The sequence below is a fragment of the Peromyscus maniculatus genome, chromosome 4, assembly GCF_049852395.1.
Source record: "Peromyscus maniculatus bairdii isolate BWxNUB_F1_BW_parent chromosome 4, HU_Pman_BW_mat_3.1, whole genome shotgun sequence".
Classification (NCBI taxonomy): domain Eukaryota; kingdom Metazoa; phylum Chordata; class Mammalia; order Rodentia; family Cricetidae; genus Peromyscus; species Peromyscus maniculatus.
In genome coordinates this window covers 61,004,066-61,029,336 of record NC_134855.1, presented here as the reverse complement: position 1 = coordinate 61,029,336, position 25,271 = coordinate 61,004,066, and the positions used below count along the sequence as shown (strand labels likewise).

General features: G+C 41.8%; 1 protein-coding gene and 1 long non-coding RNA gene across 4 annotated transcripts in view; one reads left to right on the top strand and one right to left on the bottom strand.

Annotated features, from left to right (window-relative positions):
• Zc3h15 (zinc finger CCCH-type containing 15) overlaps positions 1-8,650 on the bottom strand; it is a 20,449-nt gene extending 11,799 nt beyond the window's left edge. The window contains exons 1-2 of one of the 3 annotated variants that reach the window (XM_006996795.4): positions 8,237-8,650; positions 489-590 (exon numbers count right to left, since the gene is read on the bottom strand). In XM_006996795.4, the coding sequence (XP_006996857.1) occupies positions 489-590; positions 8,237-8,311 (177 nt within the window). In that variant the 5' untranslated portion in view covers positions 8,312-8,650. Of the gene's footprint in view, positions 1-488; positions 591-7,577; positions 7,602-7,640; positions 7,794-8,236 lie in introns of those variants that run through there. The other 2 variants (XM_042275558.2, XM_042275559.2) reach the window with 2 other exon arrangements.
• LOC143272912 (uncharacterized) lies at positions 8,541-25,271 on the top strand. Its single transcript, XR_013050563.1, has 3 exons — positions 8,541-8,720; positions 13,033-13,142; positions 25,064-25,271. It is a non-coding gene; the product is annotated as an uncharacterized LOC143272912 (long non-coding RNA).

Sequence of the window (25,271 nt, the reverse complement as noted above, 5' to 3'; positions counted from 1 at the left end):
GGAAGTATTCTAAGTGTCAAAAAGATGGAAACAAAGGGATCATTTCTGAACAATGAAATAAAATACTACTACTGCTAATAATAAAATAGTGTACTGTAGAACAGTATGCAATTATCATCAGAAAAAATGAGTTATATCAAAATAGGTGGGAGCAATGTTCAAGAAGTACTGCTGTGGAAGATGTAAGAAAGATTAAAATGAGCCGGGTGGCGGTGGTGCACGCCTTTAATCGCAGCACTTGGGAGGCAGAGACAGGCGGATCTCTGTGAGTTTGAGGCCAACCTGGGTCTACAGAGCGAGATCTAGGACAGGTACCAAAACTACATGGAGAAACCCTGTCTCGAAAACAACAACAAAAAGAGATTAAAATGTAAGAAGTTTAGAGAGTAGGATATTACTTCACAATGTAATTACAATACCAAGTAACCTGAGATAGATGGTATACTGTATTACGCCCATCAGAAAAGACAGCAACTTAAATTATTTACCTGACGTGGATTCTGTTGACCAAACTTCACTTGATGAGTGACAGCCTTAATAAACTTCTGTTGCTTTGCTCCTTTCTTATTCTTTAGACCGAAAGTTTTGTCCTAAATGAGAAAGAATATAGAAATATCTTGGTATATTATTATACTATCTTTTCAATGATGTGTAAAATCACTTATTTATTGACAAGAAAAATAAGTTTTTAAAAAATAAGATTTATGTGTATGTGTGTTGTGCCTGCACACAAGTCTGTGTGCCACATGTGTACCGTGCCCATGGAGTCCAGCAAAGGGCATTGGATGCCCTGGAACTGGAGTGTACGTGGTTGTGAGCTGCCATGTGGGTGTTGGGAATTGAACCTAGATCATCTAGAAGTGCATCCAGTGCTCTTTAAATGCTAAACCACTTTTCTAGCCCCAGAAAATGTATTTCTTGCGCCACAAAAATATATAAAACATTACAACATCAGGCAATATGTCACTATTTTTGTTAAGGGTTTCTATTGCTGTAATAAAACACTATGACCAAAAGTAACTCGGGGAGGAAAGGATTTATCCTATAGCTTGTAGTCCATTATTCTGGAGTGGGGGGCAGGAACCGATGCAGAGGCCATGGCCAAGTGCTGCCTATTGGGCTGCTCCTCATAGCTTGTTCAACCTGCTTTCTTATAGCACTCAGGATCATCAGCCTCCGGGTGGCACTGCCCACAGTGAGTTGGACCCTCCCACATCAACCATCAATCAAGAAAATAAGGCCAATCTTGTGAGAGCACTTTCTCAACTGAGGTCTTCCAAAATAACTCTGGCCTGTGTCAAGCTGACATAAAAACTAGTGAGTATAATGAGTATGAACACATTTATCGCTCAAAATATTAACTAGGACTATTCACAATTTAATACTAATCTAAAATGGTCACTGTCATTAAATCTTACTATGCTGTTTTCTTCCTCGGTGTGACTCAGATATCAGTCCTTGGGACCTGTGGAGCTGTTACACTGGTACAAGCAGTCCCACACTCAAACAAGTTAAGGAAAGTGCTATGTGAAGGGTGTTCTGAACTCTTTCATTTCCAGTGCTGCGAGCACAACCCAGGGCAATGGGCATATGATGTAATTCCTCTATTACCGAGCTGAACACCAAATCCTAGATCCTTAAGTCTTAAATTACAATATATTTCAGCATCCCCTTTTAGCAGAGGGGATATACACAGTACTTTCAAAACTCAATTGATCTCAGGATGCACTTCTGTAAGCTTATGCTGAATGAGGTATTGATGAATTTATTTTGGGGAATGCTGTACAAGAATGGACACATAAAACTTCTGGACAATAACACAAATTTAATTGGAAAGCAGTATTTTAGTTAAGTTTGGGATTTTATTAGCTCATTGGAAGCGTCCCATTATGGAGGTTCTCATTTTGTGGTCAGCACTTACGGTGATCCTTGGCTTTCTACCTCAATTTAATAAGTATGCTGCAAAAGCCTTTAGAAAGGATTTCAGATAGGTTTGTTTTGTCTTTTGTTTTATGGAGACAGGGTTTCTCTGAGTAACAGCCCTGGCTGTCCTAGAACTTGCCTTGTAGACCAAGCTGACCTCCAACTCAGAGATCTGCCTGCCTCTGCCTCCTGAGGGCTGGGATTAAAGGCGCACCACAAGTGCTAGGCTGGGGTTTCAGATATATAAGGATGTGCACACATGGTTCTAGGGGCTGTAATGAGATGAATGGTATCCCTTGAAAACTTTAAAAACTTGTGTCTACCACACTTTAAATGTGTCCTTATTTGGAAACCTACCCTGAGAGGCGGCCATGTGAAGACAGCAGAGATGAACACAAACACAAGTTAAGGAACACCAAAGATTGCTGGATAACATCAGAAACTAGGAAGAAGTCAAGTAGAATTTTTCCCCCGTGGCCTTCAGAAAGGGGATGTGACCGTGTTGACACTTGGGATTTCATACTTTTCCCAACCAGAATGGTGAGAAAATAAGCCGTCTAGTAATAGTTTTGGGTAATTTGTTACAGCAGCCCAAAGAAACTAACAGTGAGATCTTCCCTAACACGAATGGGTGGCACTGCCATCTGAACTGTTTTACTGATGTAATTTCATTTCTCTGCAAGGATCTGGCTAGGAGAGGGATAAGCCTGACTATAGGGCAGTGAGAGAGAACAGGTGGGGACAGTTATCTTTTAGTTTACTGCACAGATCCTGGACATTCTCAGGCCCATGGGGCAGGGCAGGCCTTACTGTTTATCAAGATAGCCCTGACACAATTCTCTTGCCTCAGTTTCATGAGTTTATAGATTATAAACATGTCCTACCATACCCGGCTTCAGCCTCACATGTTAACCACTTTCCCCATTGCCTCTGCGCCCAGTGTTTGAAGAGTACACCACTCTCCATCCCTCTCAGGAATGTACAGCTGTTTGTTGTAGTGGGCATTAACTATAGCTGTTCTACCATCTTTAATCCAGTTTTCAGCCTCTCACTTTCTGCAGTATACAGTGTCTCCTAGTGTTGAGTTTCCCAGAACACTGTTTACAACACTGGGCACTCGGTCGTGCCTGCTGTTGTAAGCTGCCAACCTTCACAGGTAGATGTGCTTTATCTCAAATCAGAATTTGTGTTTTCCCTTCTCATTCTCTTGTTTATGAGTGGTTTCACAGAAGGCAAACAAGTATTTTAAACGGAACTCTGAAAAGCCTTCAGTCTGAAATAACAAACACTATCGAAAGAACTATCCGAAACCATGCAACACAACATACTCGTCACAGCATCTTAAACTCAATACAGTCTTTCAGTGTTTTTAACAGTAAAGAGCTCAAAGGTGCTTTGATTCTAAAAGGTTACTTCTCACTGGCAAATACTGCTTTATTCATTATCGTGTACTTTGCTTTACTTTTACTTATGTAAATGTCTGCCTCGTGTTTTAATATCCCAGCATGCATGATATTACAAGTCTACATACATATTCCATAGCTTATGCACATGAAAAAGGAAACACATACAAGCTGAAATTGTCTCTTATCAAGCTTTTTATAAATAGTATCCTCAGTTTTTGTACAAAGCTTAATATTCTAGCCAATTCCAGGGTAAGGCCAAGGGTCATATGACATATGGGAGTGATTAATTCAGGGCTACAACCAAGTATGAAATGCCCTATCTTCTTTGTTCAGTATTGAGCTATCGTGAGTGGGAAAGGAGACTCTAGGTAAAACATCAGGACCAAAGTGCATCAGCATCTATAAATACTCTGTCCAATATGCAAATACAGAGAAGCAATAAACCATGAATAAATAAAACTGGATAGTAAAGCATATACTGACATAAAAATATTTAAGCAAGAAAAAAGAAGGAAAAAAAAAGCCCCACAGGAACCTGGCAGCTTGAGAACAACATACTTCCAATAGTAGTTTCCAATAATTCCAGACCTGAAAAGTTAAAACAACAACAAAATACAAGCAAACAAACCCCCAGCAAGTTTCCAGATTTAACTGCACTGCTTTAGCCCAGTTTGATGAATACCTTGGAAGGCTCTAGTTTATTTTTGGACAAGAATTTCTTTTTTTTTCTAGAGAAAGGGCACACATTTACTAAGTATATTCCAGAATACATACATACAGACAGACAGACACATATACACTCTACTGGTTCTTCACAGACCTAAGATATCTCTTCCTACAAGCTCAGAAACTTTGTCATGTTCCCAAGTTCTGTTTAAGAATATAGAGTCAAACTGAGCCAGGTAACTGTGCCATAGGAAAACGAGTCTAACCGTAGCTTTCTGAATCAAAGATTTACAACAGGGAGGCACTATAGAAAACAGCTGACAGCAAGGACTCAGGGGCCTGACTTTCTGGGTTTAAATTCTGGCTTCCTGCTTGCCAGTTCAGTATACCTTGGTCAAGTTATTGAACCTTTGTGCTTGTTATCTCAACTGCACAATGGGTACTAATAACTATCTGAGACAAATAAAGGAGCTATGTGTCACTTATACATGGCTTTTCCCTCGCCTTCAAAATATTGAGAAACCCTGTCTAGCTCAATACCTGTCAACCATTATGTATTTGATCTAAGCCCTCACTCCTCCCACCACCAAAACCTACGTTTTCAGAGTCTGGTTAAGTTATAGGCGAGAATGGTTTACCAAAAGCAACCCCTCCCCACCCCCACACACAGCCTAGGCTGGCCTGAAACTGGGTATGTAGCTGAGTATAACCTTGAACTTCTGATCTACTTGCTAGAATTACAAAAATATACCACCATGCCCAGTTTCTGTGGTACTGGAAGGTAACCCAGGGCTTCGTGTGTACTAGTAAGCACTGGACCTGAGCTATAGCCCCAGTTACAAAAAGCCTTCTAAACAGCACATCCTGGAATAACATTGGTACACATGAAAATTAGGATGGTTTACAACCCCAACTATTTCAATAATGCCTTTGCTTGAGCTCTGGACAAGCTCTTACAAAGTTGGGATGGATTTGGCAGTGGGAAAGTATTAGGTCGGAAATGATTTCAGTGACTCTACAAAATAAAACTAGGAAAATACTGGATGTATAAGGTTTCAAAAGCCAGGTATAAGGAAAAGAAGGGTACTGAAGTTTCAATGGCTGACTTCAGAGCAGAATGAAAAGGAGTCAGAAAGGAGGCTATAAGCCAAGGACTTCTTCCTGAATCTCCACACACCCGGTTCCAGACTTCACTTCCAACTCTGACCTCTTTTCTCTTCTGACCCTTAAGCAATCCCGCTCCCTTTACAGGTCAGTTTCCACTCTTTAAAGATGTTTTAGAAAAAACAAAGCAGGAGAAAGTCAACGTTGAGTGTTCCAAGGTAAGTGGGTTCTAGATTCTATTAGTTGGGACCCTAGGGTAGGCAGAGGCTTACACAACCTAATGTATTTTGTTGTCTATTTATGAAATAGACACTTTACAATTGATTAATTTAGCTGCTAGCAACCAACAGCTTCTCCATCCTTACAAGCCTGGGTTCTGTCTGCATAGGTCTCGATGATAACTATTTTTCAGTGCTACATGTCCTGATTTGGGGGTGGGGGGTGCACATGACATGCCAAACATTCTTTATCTGCTTGCCCTAAACCCAAAGACCCCAAACCCAAGCCAACAATTATACTTATTTTTCTTCTGTCTTTTTTTTTAAAGATATATTTTTACGTACCTGCCTGTATGAAGGCACCAGATCCTATGGAACTGCAGTTATAGACAGCTGTGAGCTGCCATGTGGGTGCTGGAAATTGAAACTGGGTCCTCCTAAATGCTGAGCTGCCTCTCCAGTCCCTTTCTTTCATTCTTTAAGACAGGGTTTTATATTGTAGCCAAGGCTGTCCTCAAACTTGAAATCCTTATCCTTCAGCTGGGATTCCAGGCTCCGCCTGGTCTATGATCAGACATTTTGTTGCTTGAAGCTGATCTCAATGTACTATTTTGGCCATAAGAAAACAAATCTTATATACTGTTTGGGGACAGTATGTGAATGGAGAATAAAACTTGAACATTCATTTCAAGAAAAAAAACACATATTCACACAAGTGAATTCATGATATCCCAGACAGTTTAAAAGAGAAAGAGGGGGGAAAATGCAGACAATTTTCTTTTCTTATGAAAATCAATAGAGGGCTGTTTTACATGAAATCTGACTAAGGAGTCAAAATACAAGCTTATTCCACCACTGCATAGCTTCTTATGGAAGTCGTCAAGACATGCTACAGTTTTCGAGAAAATACAAACCAAACCCAACCAGGCTTAATTCTGTTACCCTATTAGGATACTTTTGATCAGTTAAAGGATGTAGTTATTTATTTTATTTTATTTTATTTTTTTAGAAAATGCATCTATCTTCAAAGATGTCTTCACTAATGGAAACTAAAGTCTATTTCTCTTTACTTCAATACAAAAACAAAGCCACCACCAAACAAAACCTTCTTGACTAGACTAGACTGTAGATCACTGGTAGAGAGCAACCCTAGGCTGTGTTATGTCCTGGGTACACCACCCAGAAAAATAAAATCTTCTTACAAGATGAATGAGCCAAAAGATATGTAGGATTTTTAGGCTAGATAAAATACTACAAATAACTTTGACTTTTTGTTTTGTTCTTTTCAAGACAGGGTCTCTGTATAGCCCTGGCTGTCCTAGAACTCAGTCTGTAGAACAGGCTGTCTTCCCACGCAGAGAGACCTGCATCACTACTTTAAAAAAATACCTTTAGTCTTATTAATTAAAAGTGGTTAGAGCTCTATATTGTCTGAAGTGTATTCTAATTTGTTATGTTACATTTATTTTTGTATGAAGTTTTACTGTTTTGTGGTTTATATTATGTTGGTTCAATCTCAGTAGTTTTTAAGCAAAATGATATGGCCTAAAGTCCTTTGTTAGCACAGCAGTGAACCGCCATCAGATTATTATTCCCAGAGGTTTGTCTCCAAAATCCTGATTTTTTTTTTCAGATGTAAAGATGACAATTATTTTGCTTTCCTTCTTTTTTTCAAGACAGGGTTTCTCTGTGTAGCCCCAGTTGTCTTGGAACTTGCTCTGTAGACCAGTCTGGCCTTGAACTCACAGGGGATCTGCCTGTCTCTGCCTCCCGAGTGCTGGGATTAAAGGCCTGTGCCACCACCTCATGGCAATTATTTTGCTTTCAAATGTTTTGGTTATAGCAGTTCTACTACAGAGCTACAACAGCCCTGATTATTGGATGTCTTCACATTAATCTTATTTAAATTGAATCAGCCAACTTAGTTCTCATTAGACTTGTAGAAGGGAACCCTGGGGATTCTCACTGCTATCTTCCAAGGCTGCAACAATCAAATGTTGGAAAACAAAAACAAGCAAACATTTCATTTCAAAACACCAAAACATTCATTCTGGTATTTTACTAAGAACGAACCTATAAAAGGCCATTTTTATTCAGATGTTATGCTGTAAAACGGTCACTGCTTTTCCCAATTACACCCCAAATCTATGGGGTACCTGTTATTTTTAAGTATGAGGAGGATTAGTGAGGCAGATCTCACAAAGAGATACATGTTGTTTACCGAATGTCAAACATGGCGAAGTAGCTTAAGGAAACTCACGTATATCATCGTTGTAAACATGCCGAGGAACATTTAAGAACATCAACCCCTTGCCTCACTCACTGAAGGCCTACAGGTCCAATGCACTGCAAGTCTCTCGAGTGTTTGTGTGTAAGATAGGTACACCGGGAGCATCGCAATCGCATTCAACACAGGCAGTGACACAGCCCCACACATTTAATTCAGACAGGGAATTAAATGCTATGTCCAAGACTGCTGGGCTACCCTTTGCTTGACCTGAAAGTTTCCAGATGGGCCGAAAAAAAAAAAATCAAGTAAATAGGTTGGCGCTTGAAAATCAACAGTGCTACGTCTCACTGTCTGATAAAGAAAAAAAAAAAATACAAGAGGCATTGGGCCTGTCGGAAGAGGCCTTCCAGAACGACGCTCAGCCCTGTGTCTTCAGGCACAGCCCCGGGAACGGCTGCAACTCGTGAGCAGAGAGAGGCCGGGCCGGGGGGTCACCGGGCGGCCGAGTGGGCGCGGCGGGCGCGTGGGTGGAGACGCGGCGGGCGCAGCGGCCTCCGTCCAGCGATGAGGGGCGGCGAGCGCCACCCGGGCCGGGGCCCACCCGGCGGGGTTGCCGACACGTGGCCCCGGGAGCGGCGCTCCGCATCCCGCCGAGCCCCGGCCCCGCGCGGAGGGGGGAGGGTACGCACCTCGATGATCTTCTCCTTCTTCTTCTGCTCCGCCTTCTTGCTGCCCCCGGCCTGAGCCTGTTTCTTGGGGGGCATCGCGGAGGCGGGGGCACCGGGCCGACTGCGGCGCAGATGGCTACCGTCGGGGCGTCCGGCAGCACGGCGGGAGCAGGAAGACCCAGCCGCCGCCGCAGCGCCCGGAAAGCGACTCGCTCATTCGCCGCCCGGATGCGGCCTTTGCGACAGGACGGCGCCGCACGGCATTGTGGGGCGTGAGGAAAGGAGGCCCGGAAGTGGAGCTGCGCCTGCGCCCCGGGGGCGGCTGCGGCGGGCCGGGAGGGGGCGTGGAGGAGACGTGGGAACGGGGAAAAGGCGGACCACGTGATGCCTGGGTTAGTGGCGCTTGGGGCTTGCTAGGCTCCCTCCTTCGCGGGCACGACGAGTGGTACGGGGTCGGCCGACTTAGCTTGTGTGGACCCGTGAACTAGATACAGTTCTAGATCCGGTTAGTACTGGACAGTACCATCCTGGGTGGTCACGGAGCATCTGCAGCAATTCTGAACCGCGTTCTTGACCCCTGCAGGGGCAGGGTTGGAATGCTGCACCTTCCATAGGAAACAAGGTGTAGAAATCAAATTTCTTCATTTGGAGATCGTCAGAAGTGGAGTCCCAGTGGATGGAGCCTTTGCTCTCTTCTGAAGTCCTGTATTAATTTTAGGTTCTAAGGGGACGCCTTAACGATTCCTGAAAGTCACCATTTTACTATGCGAAAGTATGAGTATGGGCTAAGCCCAGTTTAAGTGCTTGGTGAATTCCATAACGACTTGGCACACGATTTCACTCATTAACAGCTACACTGAGGTACGAATGGTTAACTGTTAGCACTTCTTTAGGTGAAACATGGAAGGGAAGCTGCCTAAATTTAAGGTAAGGTCTGAGACAAAGATTTCAGCCCGGACAGTCTTGCTTCAGGACCAATATTTCTGTTGTGGTCTGATCCAGAATTACGACTTGTCCTTGATACGTAAACGAGTCTATTAGTATTTGCACAATCAAAATACATACTTAAAAAAATACACAATGGGGCCAGGCGAAGGTGGTGCACGCCTTTAATCCCAGCACTGGGGAGGGAGAGCCAGGCAGATCTCTATGAGTTCAAGGCCAGCCTGGTCTACAAAGTGAGATCCAGGACAGGCACCAAAACTACACAGAGAAATCCTGTCTCGAAAAACCAAACCAAACAAAACAAAGCACAACACAATGAACGGCTGTTCTTTTGCATATTGTTTTACTTGCCTTGATTACGGGAAGAATCATCCTTCCAGAGAAGAGAGCTATTAATTTTTCAATATTTTATAAGGAGAAAACTGCTACCTTGGGCAGGTGGTGGCACAATCCCAGAACCACCATGGGGGAGTGAATAGTGGAGGCTTGTTCACCTGATGGTAACGGAAGCAAAGAGAGGCACTTGGGGGCAGGGATTCCAATGTTCCTTTCAAAGGTTCACCCAAGAACCTGACTTCCTTTCACCCTTTATATGTTCCACTTCCCCAGGAGTGCCACTCAAGCCAACATGGGCTTTTGTGGGACACTGTGACAGTTTACTTCCTGTATTATGTATTTCTTCAGAAGTTGATTACTTTAAGACTTCCTGTAAAGAGTAGAATGTAGTGATTTAAAAAAAAAAAAAGATTTATTATGTATACAGTGTTCTGTCTGCAGGCCAGAAGAGGGTGCCAGTTCTTATTACAGATGGTTGGGAGCCACCATGTGGTTGCTGGGAATTGAATTCTTACAGGACCTCTGTAAGAACAGCCAAATGCTCTTATCCACTGAGACATCTCTCCAGCCCGAATGTAGTGATATTAATTTCTTCCTTTTTAATGATTCATTTAATGCCTTTGATTTTTTGAGGATTTTTATTGGCAATCATTACAATATACATAGGGGAATCTAGAACAGTCTAGACTCTCACAGTCGCAGCTGAAGAATCATAGTTCATTATTGGCCTCTTGCTGCTGTTGGTTCCTTTGTGCGTTTTTTGTTTGCTCTGTAGACCAGGTTGGCCTCAAACTCAGAGAAATCTACAAGCCTCTGCCTGCCTCTTCGTCCCTAGTGCTGGGATTAAAGGCCAGTGCCACCACTGCCTGGCCGTTCATTGCTCTTGGCTTCTAACTAAACCATGCTAATTCTAGACTCTGTGGCCAATATTCCCAATACATTCCTTTTATATGGAAATTAGAGTTGGTTTTAGTTATTTGTAATCCAAAACTGTTAGGGATTTAATTGTGTTTTCAAAATTCAAAATTCCCACAACTAGTTCAGAATGTGACTATATTTGGAGATAGGGACATAATAAAAAAAGTAGTTAAGTTGCAATGAGGTTTTCAGGATAGACCCTAATCCAATCTAAATGGAGTCTGAAATCATTTAAAAAGGAAAATTTGAGCTTAAAAATGTCTTTTGAGACAGGGTCTTCCTGAGTTGCTCACGTTGGCCTTGAACTCTCTAGCCTGGGCTGGCCTTGAATTTGCCAACCTCCCACCTGGGCTTCCCAAGTAGCTGGAATTACATATTTGTGTCTTCACAAATACGGTGTAAGAGAGTATCTCTGTGTGTGTAAAGAAGCAAGAAAGACCACATGAAGACAGAGCAGGAAGTGCCTTTCTGAGCCAAGGAGAGGCCTTAGAACAGCGGTTCTCAGCCTGTGGATTGTGACCTATTTGGGGGTTGAGTGATGCTTTCTCAGGGGTCATATATCAGATATTTACATTACAACTCATAACCATAGCAAAATTACAGTTATAAAGTAGCAATGAAGATAATTTTATGGTTGAGGTCACCGTAACTGAGGACCTGTTGCAGCTTTAGGAAGGTTGAGAACCACTGCCTTAGAAGAAACCCAACACAGAGATGATGCTGTAGCTCAGCTGACAGAGGGCTTGTCTAGCATGCCCAAAGCTTTGGGGTCAATCTCCAGTACCACATGAATGAGGTATGGTGGTTCATGCCTTTAATCCCAGCATTTGGGAGATGGAGACAAAAGAATCAGAAGTTTAAGGTCATCTTTGGCTCCATTGTGTTTAAGGCCAGCTTGGGCTACATGATACCTTATTCCTGATCTTCTACAGCCTCCATATTCTTTAAGTACAAAATCTATAGTACTGTGTTATGGAAACCCTATCAAAGTAATACTCTGATAAGGGATAGAACTATAGTATAGATAATTGCTATTGTGTGAGCAGAGGCTATTTTATTCAAATTCTTTTGGTAAAGATAAGACTAATATACCCAACCATGTAAATTGCTGAATCATGAGTTGAGATGGTGCCAACTAGGAAATGTTTTTATTTAAATATTTAGTGCTTCAAAATACTCTGACATTCAGGCAGTCTCCTTTAAGACATTTTCCCCTCCAAAATACACTATGACCAAAGACTTGCCAGTGTTTCAGCAGAGCATGTAAAATCTCTTTTCACTTGTCAGTTTGAGTTTCTGTACTGTAACCCTTCACTGCAACCTATACTGACATAAATTTTTCTTAAGTGGATGACTTATCTGTTTCTATTTGAAATACTGCTGGCTACCATTATAATAGCTATTACGGCATTTGTCAAGAAATCGAGATGTACAATTTCCAAATATTTTTTTGCTTCACTGAAGCTTAAACCATTTTTTCCTGATCCCCATCAATCATGTCATTTCCCTAGTAATAGCTTTCTGGTGGTTTCCCATGTCCTCTGGAATCCAATGCAAGGAGTCTGCACGTTCCTTAGCACAGTAGTGGATGATTTTCAGCTTCTGCCACTTAATTGATATTCTGAATTTGAGTTCAAGTTTTCCTATTTCCAACCTTCACACACCACCCATTACTGTCTCATGAGACAGAGAGAGAGAGAGAGAGAGAGAGAGAGAGAGAGAGAGAGAGAGAGAGAGAGAGAGAGAGAGAAGGAGGAGGAGGAGAAAAAGAAGAGGAAGAAAAGGTGTACCATTTAGGTACCATCACTAGAATCTTTTTTCCCCCTTGGTTTTTCAAGACAAGGTTTCTCTTTGTAGCTTTGGTGCCTGTCCTGGATCTTGCTCTGTAGATCAGGCTGGCCTCAAACTCACAGAGATCCTCCTGGCTCTGCCTTCCGAGTGCTGGGATTTTTAATGAACTGTTTTATTCTTCAACCTCCGAACCCAGCCAATTCATAGCTATCCCCATCAATTCTAGGTAGAATTGGAGGCCTTAACACTAGTGAGTTATTGTGAGCCACAGTCCTCTCTACCCCAGGATTCAGACCTCTGCTTTCCAGCTCACAATCTTATTTAAGGGCTGCATCTTTTGCGTGCACTGTTATGAGAGGCTCTTACTTTCTTTATCTTGTTCAATTTTCTTCCCAGTTATTCCTCTCAAAGTAAGTGCTGTGATATGACTTAGATGGTGTTACTCTATTACTTAAATGTTTTCTTCCTAACTGTATAGGAATGCTTTCATCACAGGTTTTTATTTTACCAATAAACTTCAGAAATTTATAATACATTGATGATCATTCTATCGTTACAGTGGTGTCAATTTTTCCTCTAACAGGTATCAACGTTTTTCTTTTTTTTTTTTGGTTTTTCGAGACAGGGTTTCTCTGTGTAGCTTTGCACCTTTTCCTGGAACTCACTTGGTAGCCCAGGCTGGCCTCGAACTCACAGAGATCCACCTGCCTCTGCCTCCCGAGTGCTGGGATTAAAGGCGTGCGCCACCACCGCCCGGCCCGTTTTTCTTTTTTTATATTTATTTATTTATTATGTATACAGTGTTCTGTCTGCATGTGTTCCTGCAGGCCAGAAGAGGGCACCAGATCTCATTACAGGTGCTTGGGAGCCTCCATGTGGTTGCTGGTAATTGAACTCAGGATCTCTGGAAGAACAGTCTGTGCTCTTAACCGCTGAGGTATCTCTCCAGCCGCCCCCCCCCCAACATTTTTCACACAGTTACCGTCTTAGAGGCTGTTGCTGGAGGGCTTCTCTCCAGGTTCCCAAAGCCCCGCAGTCCCACAATCCACATATAAAATAATCACTCAGACGCTTATATTACTTATAAACTGCATGGCCATGGCAGGCTTCTTGCTAATTGCTCTTATATCTTAAATTAACCCATTTTTATAAATCTATACCTTGCCATGTGGCTGGTGGCTTACCGGCGTCTTTACATGCTGCTTCTCCTGGCGGTGGCTGCAGTGTCTCTCCCCTCAGCCTTCCGCTTCCCAGAATTCTCCTCTCTCCTTGTCCCACCCACTTCCTGCCTGGTCACTGGCCATCAGTGTTTTATTTATATAGAGCAATATCCACAGCACTGTCCCACCTACTTCCTGCCTGGCAACCTACTTCCTGCCTGGTCACTGGCCATCAGTGTTTTATTTATATAGAGCAATATCCACAGCAAGAGGCTAAATCTAAACCCTATAAAGATTTTCATCCTTTTCTGGGGTTTATGAGTGGTCTAGGATTTGTGATTATATGTGGCCAGACAGAATGATGTGGCCAGACATGGTAGTGCACACCTTTTATCTCAGTCCTTGGGGGCAGAGGCAGGAGGCTCTCTGTGAGTTTAAAGCCAGTCTGGTCTACATAGCAAGGTGCAGGACTACACAGAGAAACCCCGCCTCAAAACAACAGTGAGAACAACAACAATCGCAGCAACAATACCTACAAAAACCAAACCAAACCAAGCAAACATCGACAACAAAATGAATGATGCTGGGCCAGAGAGAGGGCTCAGCGAGTGAAACCCAGGCTCACAAACAGAGCATCAAAAGCGAATGGTGCCAGAGTGCTGAGAATTTCTTCTCCACTCGCTCTGCAGCGGTACATCTAATTTTATGTTTGGTTTTGTTATTGGAGATGGATCTGGGAAAAGCTTCTGTGCCAAGATCGCATGAGCACCCAGACTCATCTGGAGATTTTCCTGGTAATCACGGGACTCGTAATTGTCACTCAGTGCCTCAAGTTCACAACAAAGTCGTGCAATAGAAGATACTTCTGAGGATGAAGGTCTCCATGTTGATGCATACATTTGTAGGCTCCTTTCCCCCCAGTTTTCCTGATCACAGCTTGATATGAAATGTAGATTTGTAACAATGTTTTGTGACTTGTGCAAAATGGGGAATGGTCAATATGGAAAAAGGTGTTAATGTTACCAAGCTATTTACTTGTGTTCTAAGTTTGAAATGACATTTAATCCCCCATAATGATACTGGTTGCTCCCCCCCCCAAACAAAAGATTGGAAAAAAAATCTCTCAGCTTAATCTTGGCCGCCTGGAGGTCAATGGTGTTACTGGCACTTGTATTTTCTGAATTAAAAGTAGAAAATGTGGCCTGATGTGATGGTTTGAAAGAAGTGGCTCCCAAGGGAGTGGCACTATTAAGAGGTGTGGCCTTGTTGGAGGAAGTGTGTCACTGTTGGGGCAGGCTTTGAGGTCTGTTTTGCTTAAGCTTCCCTCAGTGTGACTTTCAGTTGACCTCCTGTCCCCTGCAAGATGTAGCACTCTCAGCTCCAGCACCACATCTGCCTGCACACTGCCATGTTCCTCATCATGATAATAATGGACTGAACCTCTGAAACTGTAAGTGAGTCCCCTCAATTAAATGTTTTCATTTATAAGAGTTGCCGCTGGGCGTTGGTGTTACACTCGGGAGGCAGAGCCAGGCAGATCTTTGTGAGTTCAAGGCCAGCCTGGTCTACAGAGCGAGATCCAGGACAGGCACCAAAACTACACAGAGAAACCTTGTCTTCAAACAAACAAACAAACAAGCAAAAATTTGCCGTGGTCGTGGTGTCTCTTCACAGCAATAAAAACCTAAGACACCTGACAAATTTATATACTGATTTATTATTTATTTGTGTGTGTGTGTGTGTATGTGTGTGTGTGTGTGTGTGTGTGTGTATGCCTGCAGTAACCAGAAGAGGACTTGGCACCCCCTGGCTAGAGCTATAGGTGGTTGTGAACTGCCCTACGTGGTACTGGGAACCACACTCTAGTTTTCTGGAAAACTAACAGTGTTGTTGGGTTTTCTTTTACTCTAGCTCCAGGTTGGGTGCCAAAATGTTGGTTGTTTTTCTCTTTTTACTCTTTGTTCTTTTGGGGGCCAGCTCCCAAATAATGGAGAGACTTATTATTACTTCCAAATGCTCTTATCTTGACTTGTTTCTTGCCAGCTTTTCTTAACTTTAAATTATCCCATCTACCTTTTGCCTCTGGGCTTTTTCCTTTTCTTACTTCTGTATATCTTACTTTCTTACTTTTGTATATCTTACTTTCACTCTTACTCCGTGGCTGGCTGGGTGGCTGGGTGGCTGGGTGGCTGGGTGGCTGGGTGGCTGGGTGGCTGGGTGGCTGGTTCCTAGAATCCTCCTCTCCTTGTTCTCCTGCTTTTACATTTCCTCCCAGATTTCTCCTATTTATTCTCTATGCCTGCCAGCCCAACCTATCCTTTCTCTTTATTAGGCCATCAGGTATTTTAGACAGGCACAGTAACACAGCTTCACAGAGTTAAACAAATGCAACATAAGAGAATGCAACACATCTTTGCATCATTAAGCAAATGTTCCACAGTATAAACAAATGTAACACATCTTAAAATAATATTCTACAACACAATGGGCATGTAACCACAAAGCTGTAACTCCATATCTCCACCCTCATTTTTCATCTTATAAGAAGGCTAAGATAGAAAATTTGAAATTGAAACAGTCCTAAAAGCATTCACAACATACAGGTGTCAGACAAATACTATTAGTGTATGAAAAATATTGTGGGGTACAGAAAGTGAAATGACTTTTCACCCAGGGAAGTTAGCTTTTCAGAAAAGGGCCTTTGCAAACAATGGAAACAATTTCTATGTAGAGCAGAGAGCATCGGGTCTTCAGGCAGAGGAAATAGCATGTGTGCATGTATGTTTATGTATGTCTATATACATGACATTTTCAGGTCATGACTGGTTTGCTAAAGAAATGTTGAGACAGTGATAGGAGATGCAGCGAAAACACATTAGGATAGATTTTATTTTAGAGTCTTATATATGACCTTAAAGAGCTTGAGCTTTAAAATGAAGTTATTAGTGAGCCATTCAAGGCTTTTATAGAGATATATATGAGCTCAGATCCATATTTTAACCAAGATAAACCTGACAAAAGATAAATTAGAATGGTGAGAGACTAGACAGTGAAATCAATTTTTATGTTACTGCTGTAGAGTAGGAGATGAATGACAGCCTGTACAGATAGTAATGATTGAGATAAGGGACTCAATTGAGTTATTTAGGACTTATAAATAATCAGGATAAATCTATGTCAAAGCCTATGAGAGGTAAGAAGGACAGGTGGGAACTGAGAACGAGTTTGTGTTTGGATATCAGGGCTGAAGATTTAGAGCAAGGAGCACAATGCAGACAAGGGGAGAGGAACACATAGGCTGAGATGGCTTGATGGGTGCACAGAGAGAGGCCAGCGTAAAGATAATTTTAGATCCATCTATTACGTAGGTGTCAAAAGAACTCCTGGGAGTAGTTGAGATCACTCAGGGTAAGAGACTGAATAAGGTGAAATGAGAAAGCCAAGAAAGGACTCCTGAGCTACAGCGCTGTACAGGGATAGAATATGGAACAATGTTGGGAGCATGAAGGTCCTGCACCCACAGATCTCCGGGGAGCCAGGAATGTTCAGCACTCAGAATTGTTCTTTCAAAGGAAAGGATATATAAGCTGTTTTTATGGAAGGCTGGGAATTAGAAGTGATTAATAGCTTTGGTGATCTTCAATATGTGTTGGGCCAGGCCTTATCAAGCTCTTACAACCAGGACCAGAGGGGCTGGTAATCTAAGTGACCCTTATATTATTTGAACATCCAGGAGCTCCCCCAGCCTCCCCAACCAGGATGGGAAATACCTAATGGTCTAAATGACTGTTACATTATCTATATGGCCAGGGGCTCCTCCAAGCTCCCACAGCCAGGACCAGGCTAATAGCCAAATGACCGCTACACTATTTGTATGACCAAGACCAGGCCAGATCCTTCCCTAGGCCCTTACGCTAGTATAGGTAGACTGTCCTAGAACCCATCTTCTTAGAAGAAATGACATATACTCTGAGTTACCTTTTGATATAATTATTATCTCCTTGTGCAATTGTACACTGGGGATTGTATTACACCAGGAAACTTTTTCCAAATTATATTGTCTTTAAATATGCTGGCAGTAAACTTCCTGGCATCCAATTTTCTAGAAGTTTGATCCAGCCTTGCAGACTAAGTTGGGCTGAACCTAGTTTTCATTCTTACCTCTTTAAGAATCATTTCCCTGCCTGCTGTGACACTTGGATGCATTAGCATAAAACACGCCCAGACATTCATTGATAACTTACTTTCTCTTGAGTACTGGGCTGGATTAATTGGTTTGTATCCAATAAATGAATTTAAAATAGATTTCCAGAAACAGAACCAACCACAAAATATTACAGCCTAGGTCAGTGGTTCTCAACCTTCCAAATGCTGCAACCCTGTAATACAGTTCCTCATGTTGTGGTGACCCCAAACCATAAAATTATTTTCATTGCTACTTTATAACTGTAATTTTTCTACTGTTATGAATCATAATGTTAATATCTGATATGACACCCTTGTGAAAGGGTCGTTTGACCTTCAAAGGGGTCACGACCTACAGGTTGTGAACTGCTGGCCTAGGATATAAAATACCTCTTTCTCTCCCTCTATCTACCTCACATCTCCCTCCTCTCCCTTTACATCTTTTTCTTTCTTATTTGATTATAAGGAGCAGAGTGGCTAGGCAGACAACTTATAAACTCGCTTCCTACTCAGTCTTTCCTTGATTTATCTTCACATCATCTATCTTTTGTGTCCTGTTGAACTACTGTCTAGTACTGCTAACACAATCATGTCAGTTGGGGTGTCGAGATGGCTCAGTGGGGAAAGGTGCTTCCTAGAGCCTGATGATGTGCGTTTCAGGCCAGGGAAACTAAATGCTGAAAGAGACCAGTCCCACAAGTTGTTCTCTCGTCTCTACACCCACACATGCACTAAAAGAAATAAGAAAAGTGAAAAAAGTATATTTATTGTATTAATTCTTATGTTTTCTGCATGAAGGACTATTTATTTATTTGTTTTCCCATCTATCTATCTATCTATCTATCTATCTATCTATCTATCTATTATCAAGACAGGGTTTATCTGTGTATCTCTGGCTGTCCTAGAACTTGCTCTGTGTACATCAGGCTGACCTCTGCCTCCCAAGTACTGGGATTAAAAGTATTTGACACCATTACCTGGCTCCTTTTCTTTCTTTCTGTTTTAGGGAATATGCTATCTAACATTTTTTATTAGTGGAAGAAAATTTCCATTGCTTCACTGAGGCCTGCCTGCAGAGAGACGAGGGAAGAAGCAGGTTGGTTCAGCATTGAGTGCCATGTGAATGCCAGAGCCTAACTGCAGCTTTTTAACTCCTATTTATTACTGGAGACTAATGGCCTATTGAACCAGTTTATTATTGGACTTCTCTACAAATTGTTTTCTAACTATAATACATTTATAAGTAAATTGTAAGAAGAGTTGGGATATATTTAATTCAAATGTCAAATGTGAGACTCCAAAACGCGTACAACAAATGATAATCTTCAATAAATGCTTATCTTTTCACACTCTGAGGCAAAGGTAGCACACACGGATATGAAAAACCTTCATGGCAAAGAAGATAAACGCAAAACGGATTTTACAGCATCAATCAAATTATTTCCTATAGAAATGAAACAGAGCCTTCAAACGCAGTAAAACAAGGCAAGTTTCCCTAACATTTATGTGTGAATAAAATGTATAATTCACACACCAATGCCATGTGTCAAGGCTGAAAACCAGCAGACACTTTTGACAGTTGAATAGAAAAGAAATTAAATGGCTGTAATCTGAAAAGTAGTTTTAGTGAGCTCACTGAGAAAGCCTTTCTTGGATTGCTCCAACCATGCTATAGTTACTTGAATGGTTCTCCTAATATGAGCTTACAAAGTACATGGTTTTGAAGATACACTTACATCACAAAAACTTGTGAAGATCTTTATTATTCGAAAATAAAACTGCAATTTACATTCACTGTGCAGAGTTATCTGTTAGAAGAGGCAAGACCCACTTCTTACTTCTAATTGAAGGTGTTTAAGCCAGCAAGTAACACATCTCATTGGTGGTTGGGTTTAATTTCATCAAGTGTTTATGTATGAAGTTTCTTCCTGGGAGTTTGTTTTTATTTGTGCAAGTGAAACTTTTTTTTTTTTTTTTTTTTTTTTGGTTTGTCGAGACAGGGTTTCTCTGTGTAGCTTTGCGCCTTTCTTGGAGCTCACTTGGTAGCCCAGACTGGCCTCGAACTCACAGAGATCCGCCTGGCTCTGCCTCCCGAGTGCTGGGATTAAAGGCGTGCGCCACCAACGCCCGGCGGCAAGTGAAACTTTTAACTTTTATTTATTCATACATAATTTAAGAGAGAGTCCCCTGTAGTCCAGACTAGCCTTGCATTGGCTATCTACCCAAAAATGACCCTGAACTTTGATCCTTCTCCTACTCTCCAAGAATTTGTCCACATTATGCAGTGCTGGGGATCGAACCCAAGGCTAAATATATACTAAGCAAGCATTTTAAGAACTGACCTACATCACCAACATCTTTCTTAATTATTTAATTACTACTGTGTGTTCATAAGTGTGTATGATGCATATGTTTGTATGTGTATATGTATATGATGTATGTATGTGTGGGAAGGCACATGTATGCCACAGCATAGATATGGAGGTAGAGGACAACTTTGTGAGTTCTGGGGATCAAATGCAGGCCACCAAGAAAATACAAAGTGACTTTACCTGCACTTAATCCCCCAAACTCACATAAAAGTAGAATAAGAGAACTGATACATATACATGAAGCACAATCAATAAGTAGGCTAATAAAATGAAGAGACATTCTTTTTTTTTTTTTTTTTTTTTTTTACTTTTTTGGTTTTTTGAGACAGGGTTTCTCTATGTAGTTTTGGTGCCTGTCCTGGATCTCACTCTGTAGACCAGGCTGGCCTTGAACTCACAGAGATCTGCCTGACTCTGCCTCCCAAGTGCTGGGATTAAAGTCGTGTACAGCCTGCTGTGGATATTGCTCTATATAAATAAAACACTGATGGCCAGTGACCAGGCAGGAAGTAGGTTGCCAGGCAGGAAGTAGGTGGGACAAGGAGAGAGAAGAATTCTGGGAAGCGGAAGGCTGAAGGGGGAGACACTGCAGCCACCGCCAGGACAAGCAGCATGTAAAGACTCTGGTAAGCCACGTGGCAAGGTATAGATTTATAAAAATGGGTTAATTTAAGATAAAAGAACAGTTAGCAAGAAGCCTGCCATGGCCATACAGTTTATAAGTGATATAAGCGTCTGAGTGATTATTTTATAAGTGGATTGTGGGACTGCGAGGCTTGGGGAACCTGGAGAGAAGCCCTCCAGCAACAACAGCCTTCCCACCCCCCAGCTATTTTCTTTTAGTTTTTTTATTACTTAAAAATTTTTATTTACTTTACATCCTGACTGAACCCTCCCCTCCCTCCTCTTCCCATTCCCTACCTCATCTCCTCTCTGTCTCCTCCTCAATACACCCCTCCTCCACCTCTGTTCAGAAAGGGGTGGGCCTCCCATGGGTGTCAACAAAGCATGGCATACCAAGTTTAGGTAGGATGAAGTTCCTCTTCTTGTATTAAGGCTGGGCAAGGCAACCTAGCAGTAGGAATAGGTTCCCAAAAGCCAGCCAAAGTTTTAGGGACAGGTGTCCTTCTCATTGCCAGGAGTCCCACAAGTAGACCAAGCCACAAATTGTCACATGTATGCAGAGGGTCTAGACTGGTTCCATGCAGGCTCCCTAGCCATGGGTCCATAGGCTGTGAGCTCCCATGAGCAGGCCAGTTGCTTCTGTGGGTTCCCCTGTAATGACCCTGAACCCCCTGGCTCGTACAATCCTTCCTCCCTTTCCTCAACAGGATTCCCCAGGCTCGGCTTAGTGCTTAGCTGTGGGTCCCTGTATCTGTTTCCATCCGTTACTGGACAAAGGCTCTCTGATAACAATTGGGATAGTAACCAATCTGATCACAGGAGATGGCCAGTTAAGACTACCTATCCTCTATTGCTAGGAGTGTTAGTTAGGATCATTCTTGTAGATTCGTAGGGGTTTCCCTTGCACCAGATTTCTACCTGTCCCGAAAAGGCCTCCCCCATCAAATCATCTCTTTCATTACTCTCCTCCTCCGTCCACCCCTCAACCCAATCCCTCATGTTCCCATTTCCACCTGTCCACAGTCTACCCAGGAGACTGAAGAGACCTTCTTAAAAGACGAAGTACAAACGGTGAATACACATATGGAATCATGTTCAACATTCTTAGCCACCAGGAAAATTAAAATTAGAACTACTTTGAGATTCTTATTTACCTCAGTCAGAAAGGCCACCATTAAGAAGACTGATAATGGGCTGGAGAGATGGCTCAGCCATTGATGTCTAGGCTTACAACCAGAAATGGAAGAAGACTAATCCCAAAAGTGCTAGGGGGGACAGAGTGGGGAGGAAGGAAACCCTGCTGGTGGGAATGAAAATGAGTTTGGTCACTGTGGAAATCAAAGTGAGGGTGCCTGCAAATGTTAAAAAGAGAACTGCTGAATGGTCCAGCTCTACCACCCCTGGCTCACAACCAAAGGAGTCTAGGCCAGCATTCTACAAAGATCCCTGTGCATCTATGCTATGGCATCACTAGTCACCGTAGAGATGAAGCCAGCCTAGGTGTCCATCAAGAGAGAGATGCATAAAGAAATTTGTAGTTTTTAAACACATCTAAAAAGTCTAAAGATGAAAGTGCTTAAGAAAGTGAAAACTCAGGAAAGTGAGTCCTTCGTTTTCTCTTCCTTCAGTGATGATTCTCCTCCTTGGATTGGAGGAATATTTTTGTCTATCTCTTCCATATTTTCCTAAAGCCAAAGCATGCTGACATTTCCAATACTTCTGAAATGGGTTGATATGTTTCCTTTCTGTTGCCACTTTTACTAACTACCCGCCCCTTTGAGATAAGAGGTTATTGTGAAATCCAGGGTGACCTAGAACTCAAGGCAGTCCTCTTCCCCCAGTCTGCGGAGTGCTGGAATTATGGATGTGCCACCATGTGCACTTTATAGCTCACCTTCTTGTTACATTAGTTTTGAAGGACCTCCAGCAGGTTTTCCTCTTTTAATCTGTTTTACACAGACTTGAACTTTGCTTCCTGTTCATTCTGGAGGATTTTTTAAGGTTGGATTTTTTTCATGAAGAAGTAGCTGTTCAGTGATCAGTTTGTCTATTTCTGACAAAAACAGACAAGAGTTAAAAATACATGAACTCCCTATATCCCAGCATCCACACGTTATATCAACAGTTCTCAAAAAGAGACAGATAGACATGGGAAGGTCATCTGGAACTTTCCAAGGAGTTGAGGTGAAAACCATTTTCATAATAAATTGCAACATTATTGACCCTTTACGTGTGCTAACATTTGCATGGACAGTGGAAGCTGGGGGTAACAGGAACCTCAACACAGTCAAAGTGTTGACATCTAGTGATATTTGTTAGGATTGAAATATTTGTGCCACTTCAAAATTGATTAGGAATAAGAATGCTGGCTCTTACCAGGTACTACCTCTGCTCCCTCCTTGGTTGTGTGTTTCCCAGTCTCCAGCAAAGTTAGAAATACATTTCTGCTGCTTATAAGCTATCTAGTTAATGACATTAGTTATAGACCCTCAAATGGATTAGGTCCCGCTGTTAAACACTGATAGAAAAGTTTTCCTTTAGAGAACAGTAGACATCGACAGAACAGTAGTCACTATTAGTTTTTATCTTATATTAACTATGTAATAATGGCATTTCCATACCTGTATAATATCTTCTGGTCACTTTTGCCCATTACTCTATTGTCCCTTCTCACTTTCCTCTGCCCAGCGAGTCCCACTTCTCTTTTCGTGTCTGTTTTTGTGGTCTCATGAGTTTAATTAGAGTTGCTTACAGGAACAGGGATAGAAGGTTATTTACCAGAGCATGGGCAACTTACCAGTTGTTACATCACTGAAGAAACCCACGCTTTCATGGATGGCCCTGTACCCGGCATATATGAGCATACCAGAAGCACTAAGCGGGCTTGGTGGGCTTTGAAAAAAAAGAGCATGAAGTTGGCAGAGGAAAGTATTGGGGATTAGGGAATGAGCTGGAGAGGGAAAAGTATGGGGTGTTGGCTTTAATAAAAACACATTCTATGCATGTATGAAATTCTAAAACAAAAACATGAAAAACCTCAGTTAAGAATTGATAGTCTTGAGGCAGAATTCCTCCTGTAGAAAACATGTTTCATTTCTTCATTGTCTTTTATGTATAAAATTACCTATCTGCTTTTGCTGTTGTAGAAAAACATAAAGGCTAACAAAATTCCATAAGGAATCAATAGGATGGTTTTCTTAGTAATTTTTATAAATTAATAGTCATTATAAATATATCCATTCTTTTTTTTTTTTTTTTTTTTTTTTTTGGTTTTTTTGAGACAGGGTTTCTCTGTGTAGCTTTGCTCCTTTCCTGGAACTCACTTGGTAGCCCAGGCTGGCCTCGAACTCACAGAGATCCGCCTGGCTCTGCCTCCCGAGTGCTGGGATTAAAGGCGTGCGCCACCAACGCCCGGCTAAATATATCCATTCTTATAGCTAATCCTTCCCACCTTTTAACTCTCTTATTTTATAGAAGTTTGTGGTAACCTTTCATGTGCAACCTATCTTATCAACTCCACTTTCTCTTATTTTCTGATATGTTTAGAAACACCAACAATTTTTTAACATTGACAGTTTTTTTTTATATTTGCAAAAGACTTCTGCCAATCTGGAAGAATAATTCATACATAAAAGCAGTCATGTTATCCTTTGGCGTGAAATTGGAAATAGAAGTTATAAGCACTAATTGTATTACTAAGGGGCATAAATAGGGTATTTATGGTACCCCTTTTCTCCATAGCATTCCCAAGGATCTTTTGCTCTTCCCAATAAGGCAGAAACACAAGTTTAATCAATAGAAATGGTTCCAAGCTGAGAGTTAACTTAGGGTTGACTGACTCTGTTGATTTGCCTTTATGAATCTGAGGTGGGATTGTGTCGAAGATTGGGGTGCCCTTTAGTTTAAAATGAATCCTTCTTAAGTTTTTTCCCAAATAAACTGGAATTCCAATAAACTTGGCTGAGACAGACTCAGACAGTAGCTCAGTTCACACAGAGATTAGAAACTCATAGACATAGGAGTCACAAGATGTTCACTTGAAGAGAAACCTTTCTACACTCTAATTATGAAAATAAATATCACCAGTAACATGAAGTGAAGCTAATCAAAACACCTCAAGGACATTCATGACTTTCAGGGTAAAAAGCATCAGGACTTTAATTTCCTGCTCCTCAGGGCCTATATCTTCCTTTCATTTCATCTCTCTTCTTGTATAACCTACAATACCACATTCATCTACAAGAAAGTCAGAGTTTAGCAACTTCTTAAAGACCAGTTGAAAATGAAAACTATGCCGACTCTCCTCTCTCCTCCTCTTTCCCACTCAGCACTTGATGGCAATGTAGTTGCAGTTTAGCAAACTCAGCTCCCGACTCATTGCGACGGAATGCATGTTACTGTTGGTTACAGCATACATTGGTTCTAAGTGCTTTGGCTAAGCGCAGGGAAGTCTTAAGTGAGTAGAGCTAGTGTATTGTGTTGTTTCACCTTATTACCTTATTTTTATTGTTTTTTAGAGATGAAGGATGTGAAATTGAGAAAGGTGGAGTGGCAGACACAGGCCTGAAGCAGCTCATACCCACTGTTGGGAATTCTCCAACACAAGTTTCCAATGGCAGTGCCCAAAACAACTAACAGGACCTTCAGATGACCGGACATGCAATAGAATGTAAAAACAGTTAGAAACCGTGTTGATTTAATAATAAAAAGTAATTTAAGAAAAAA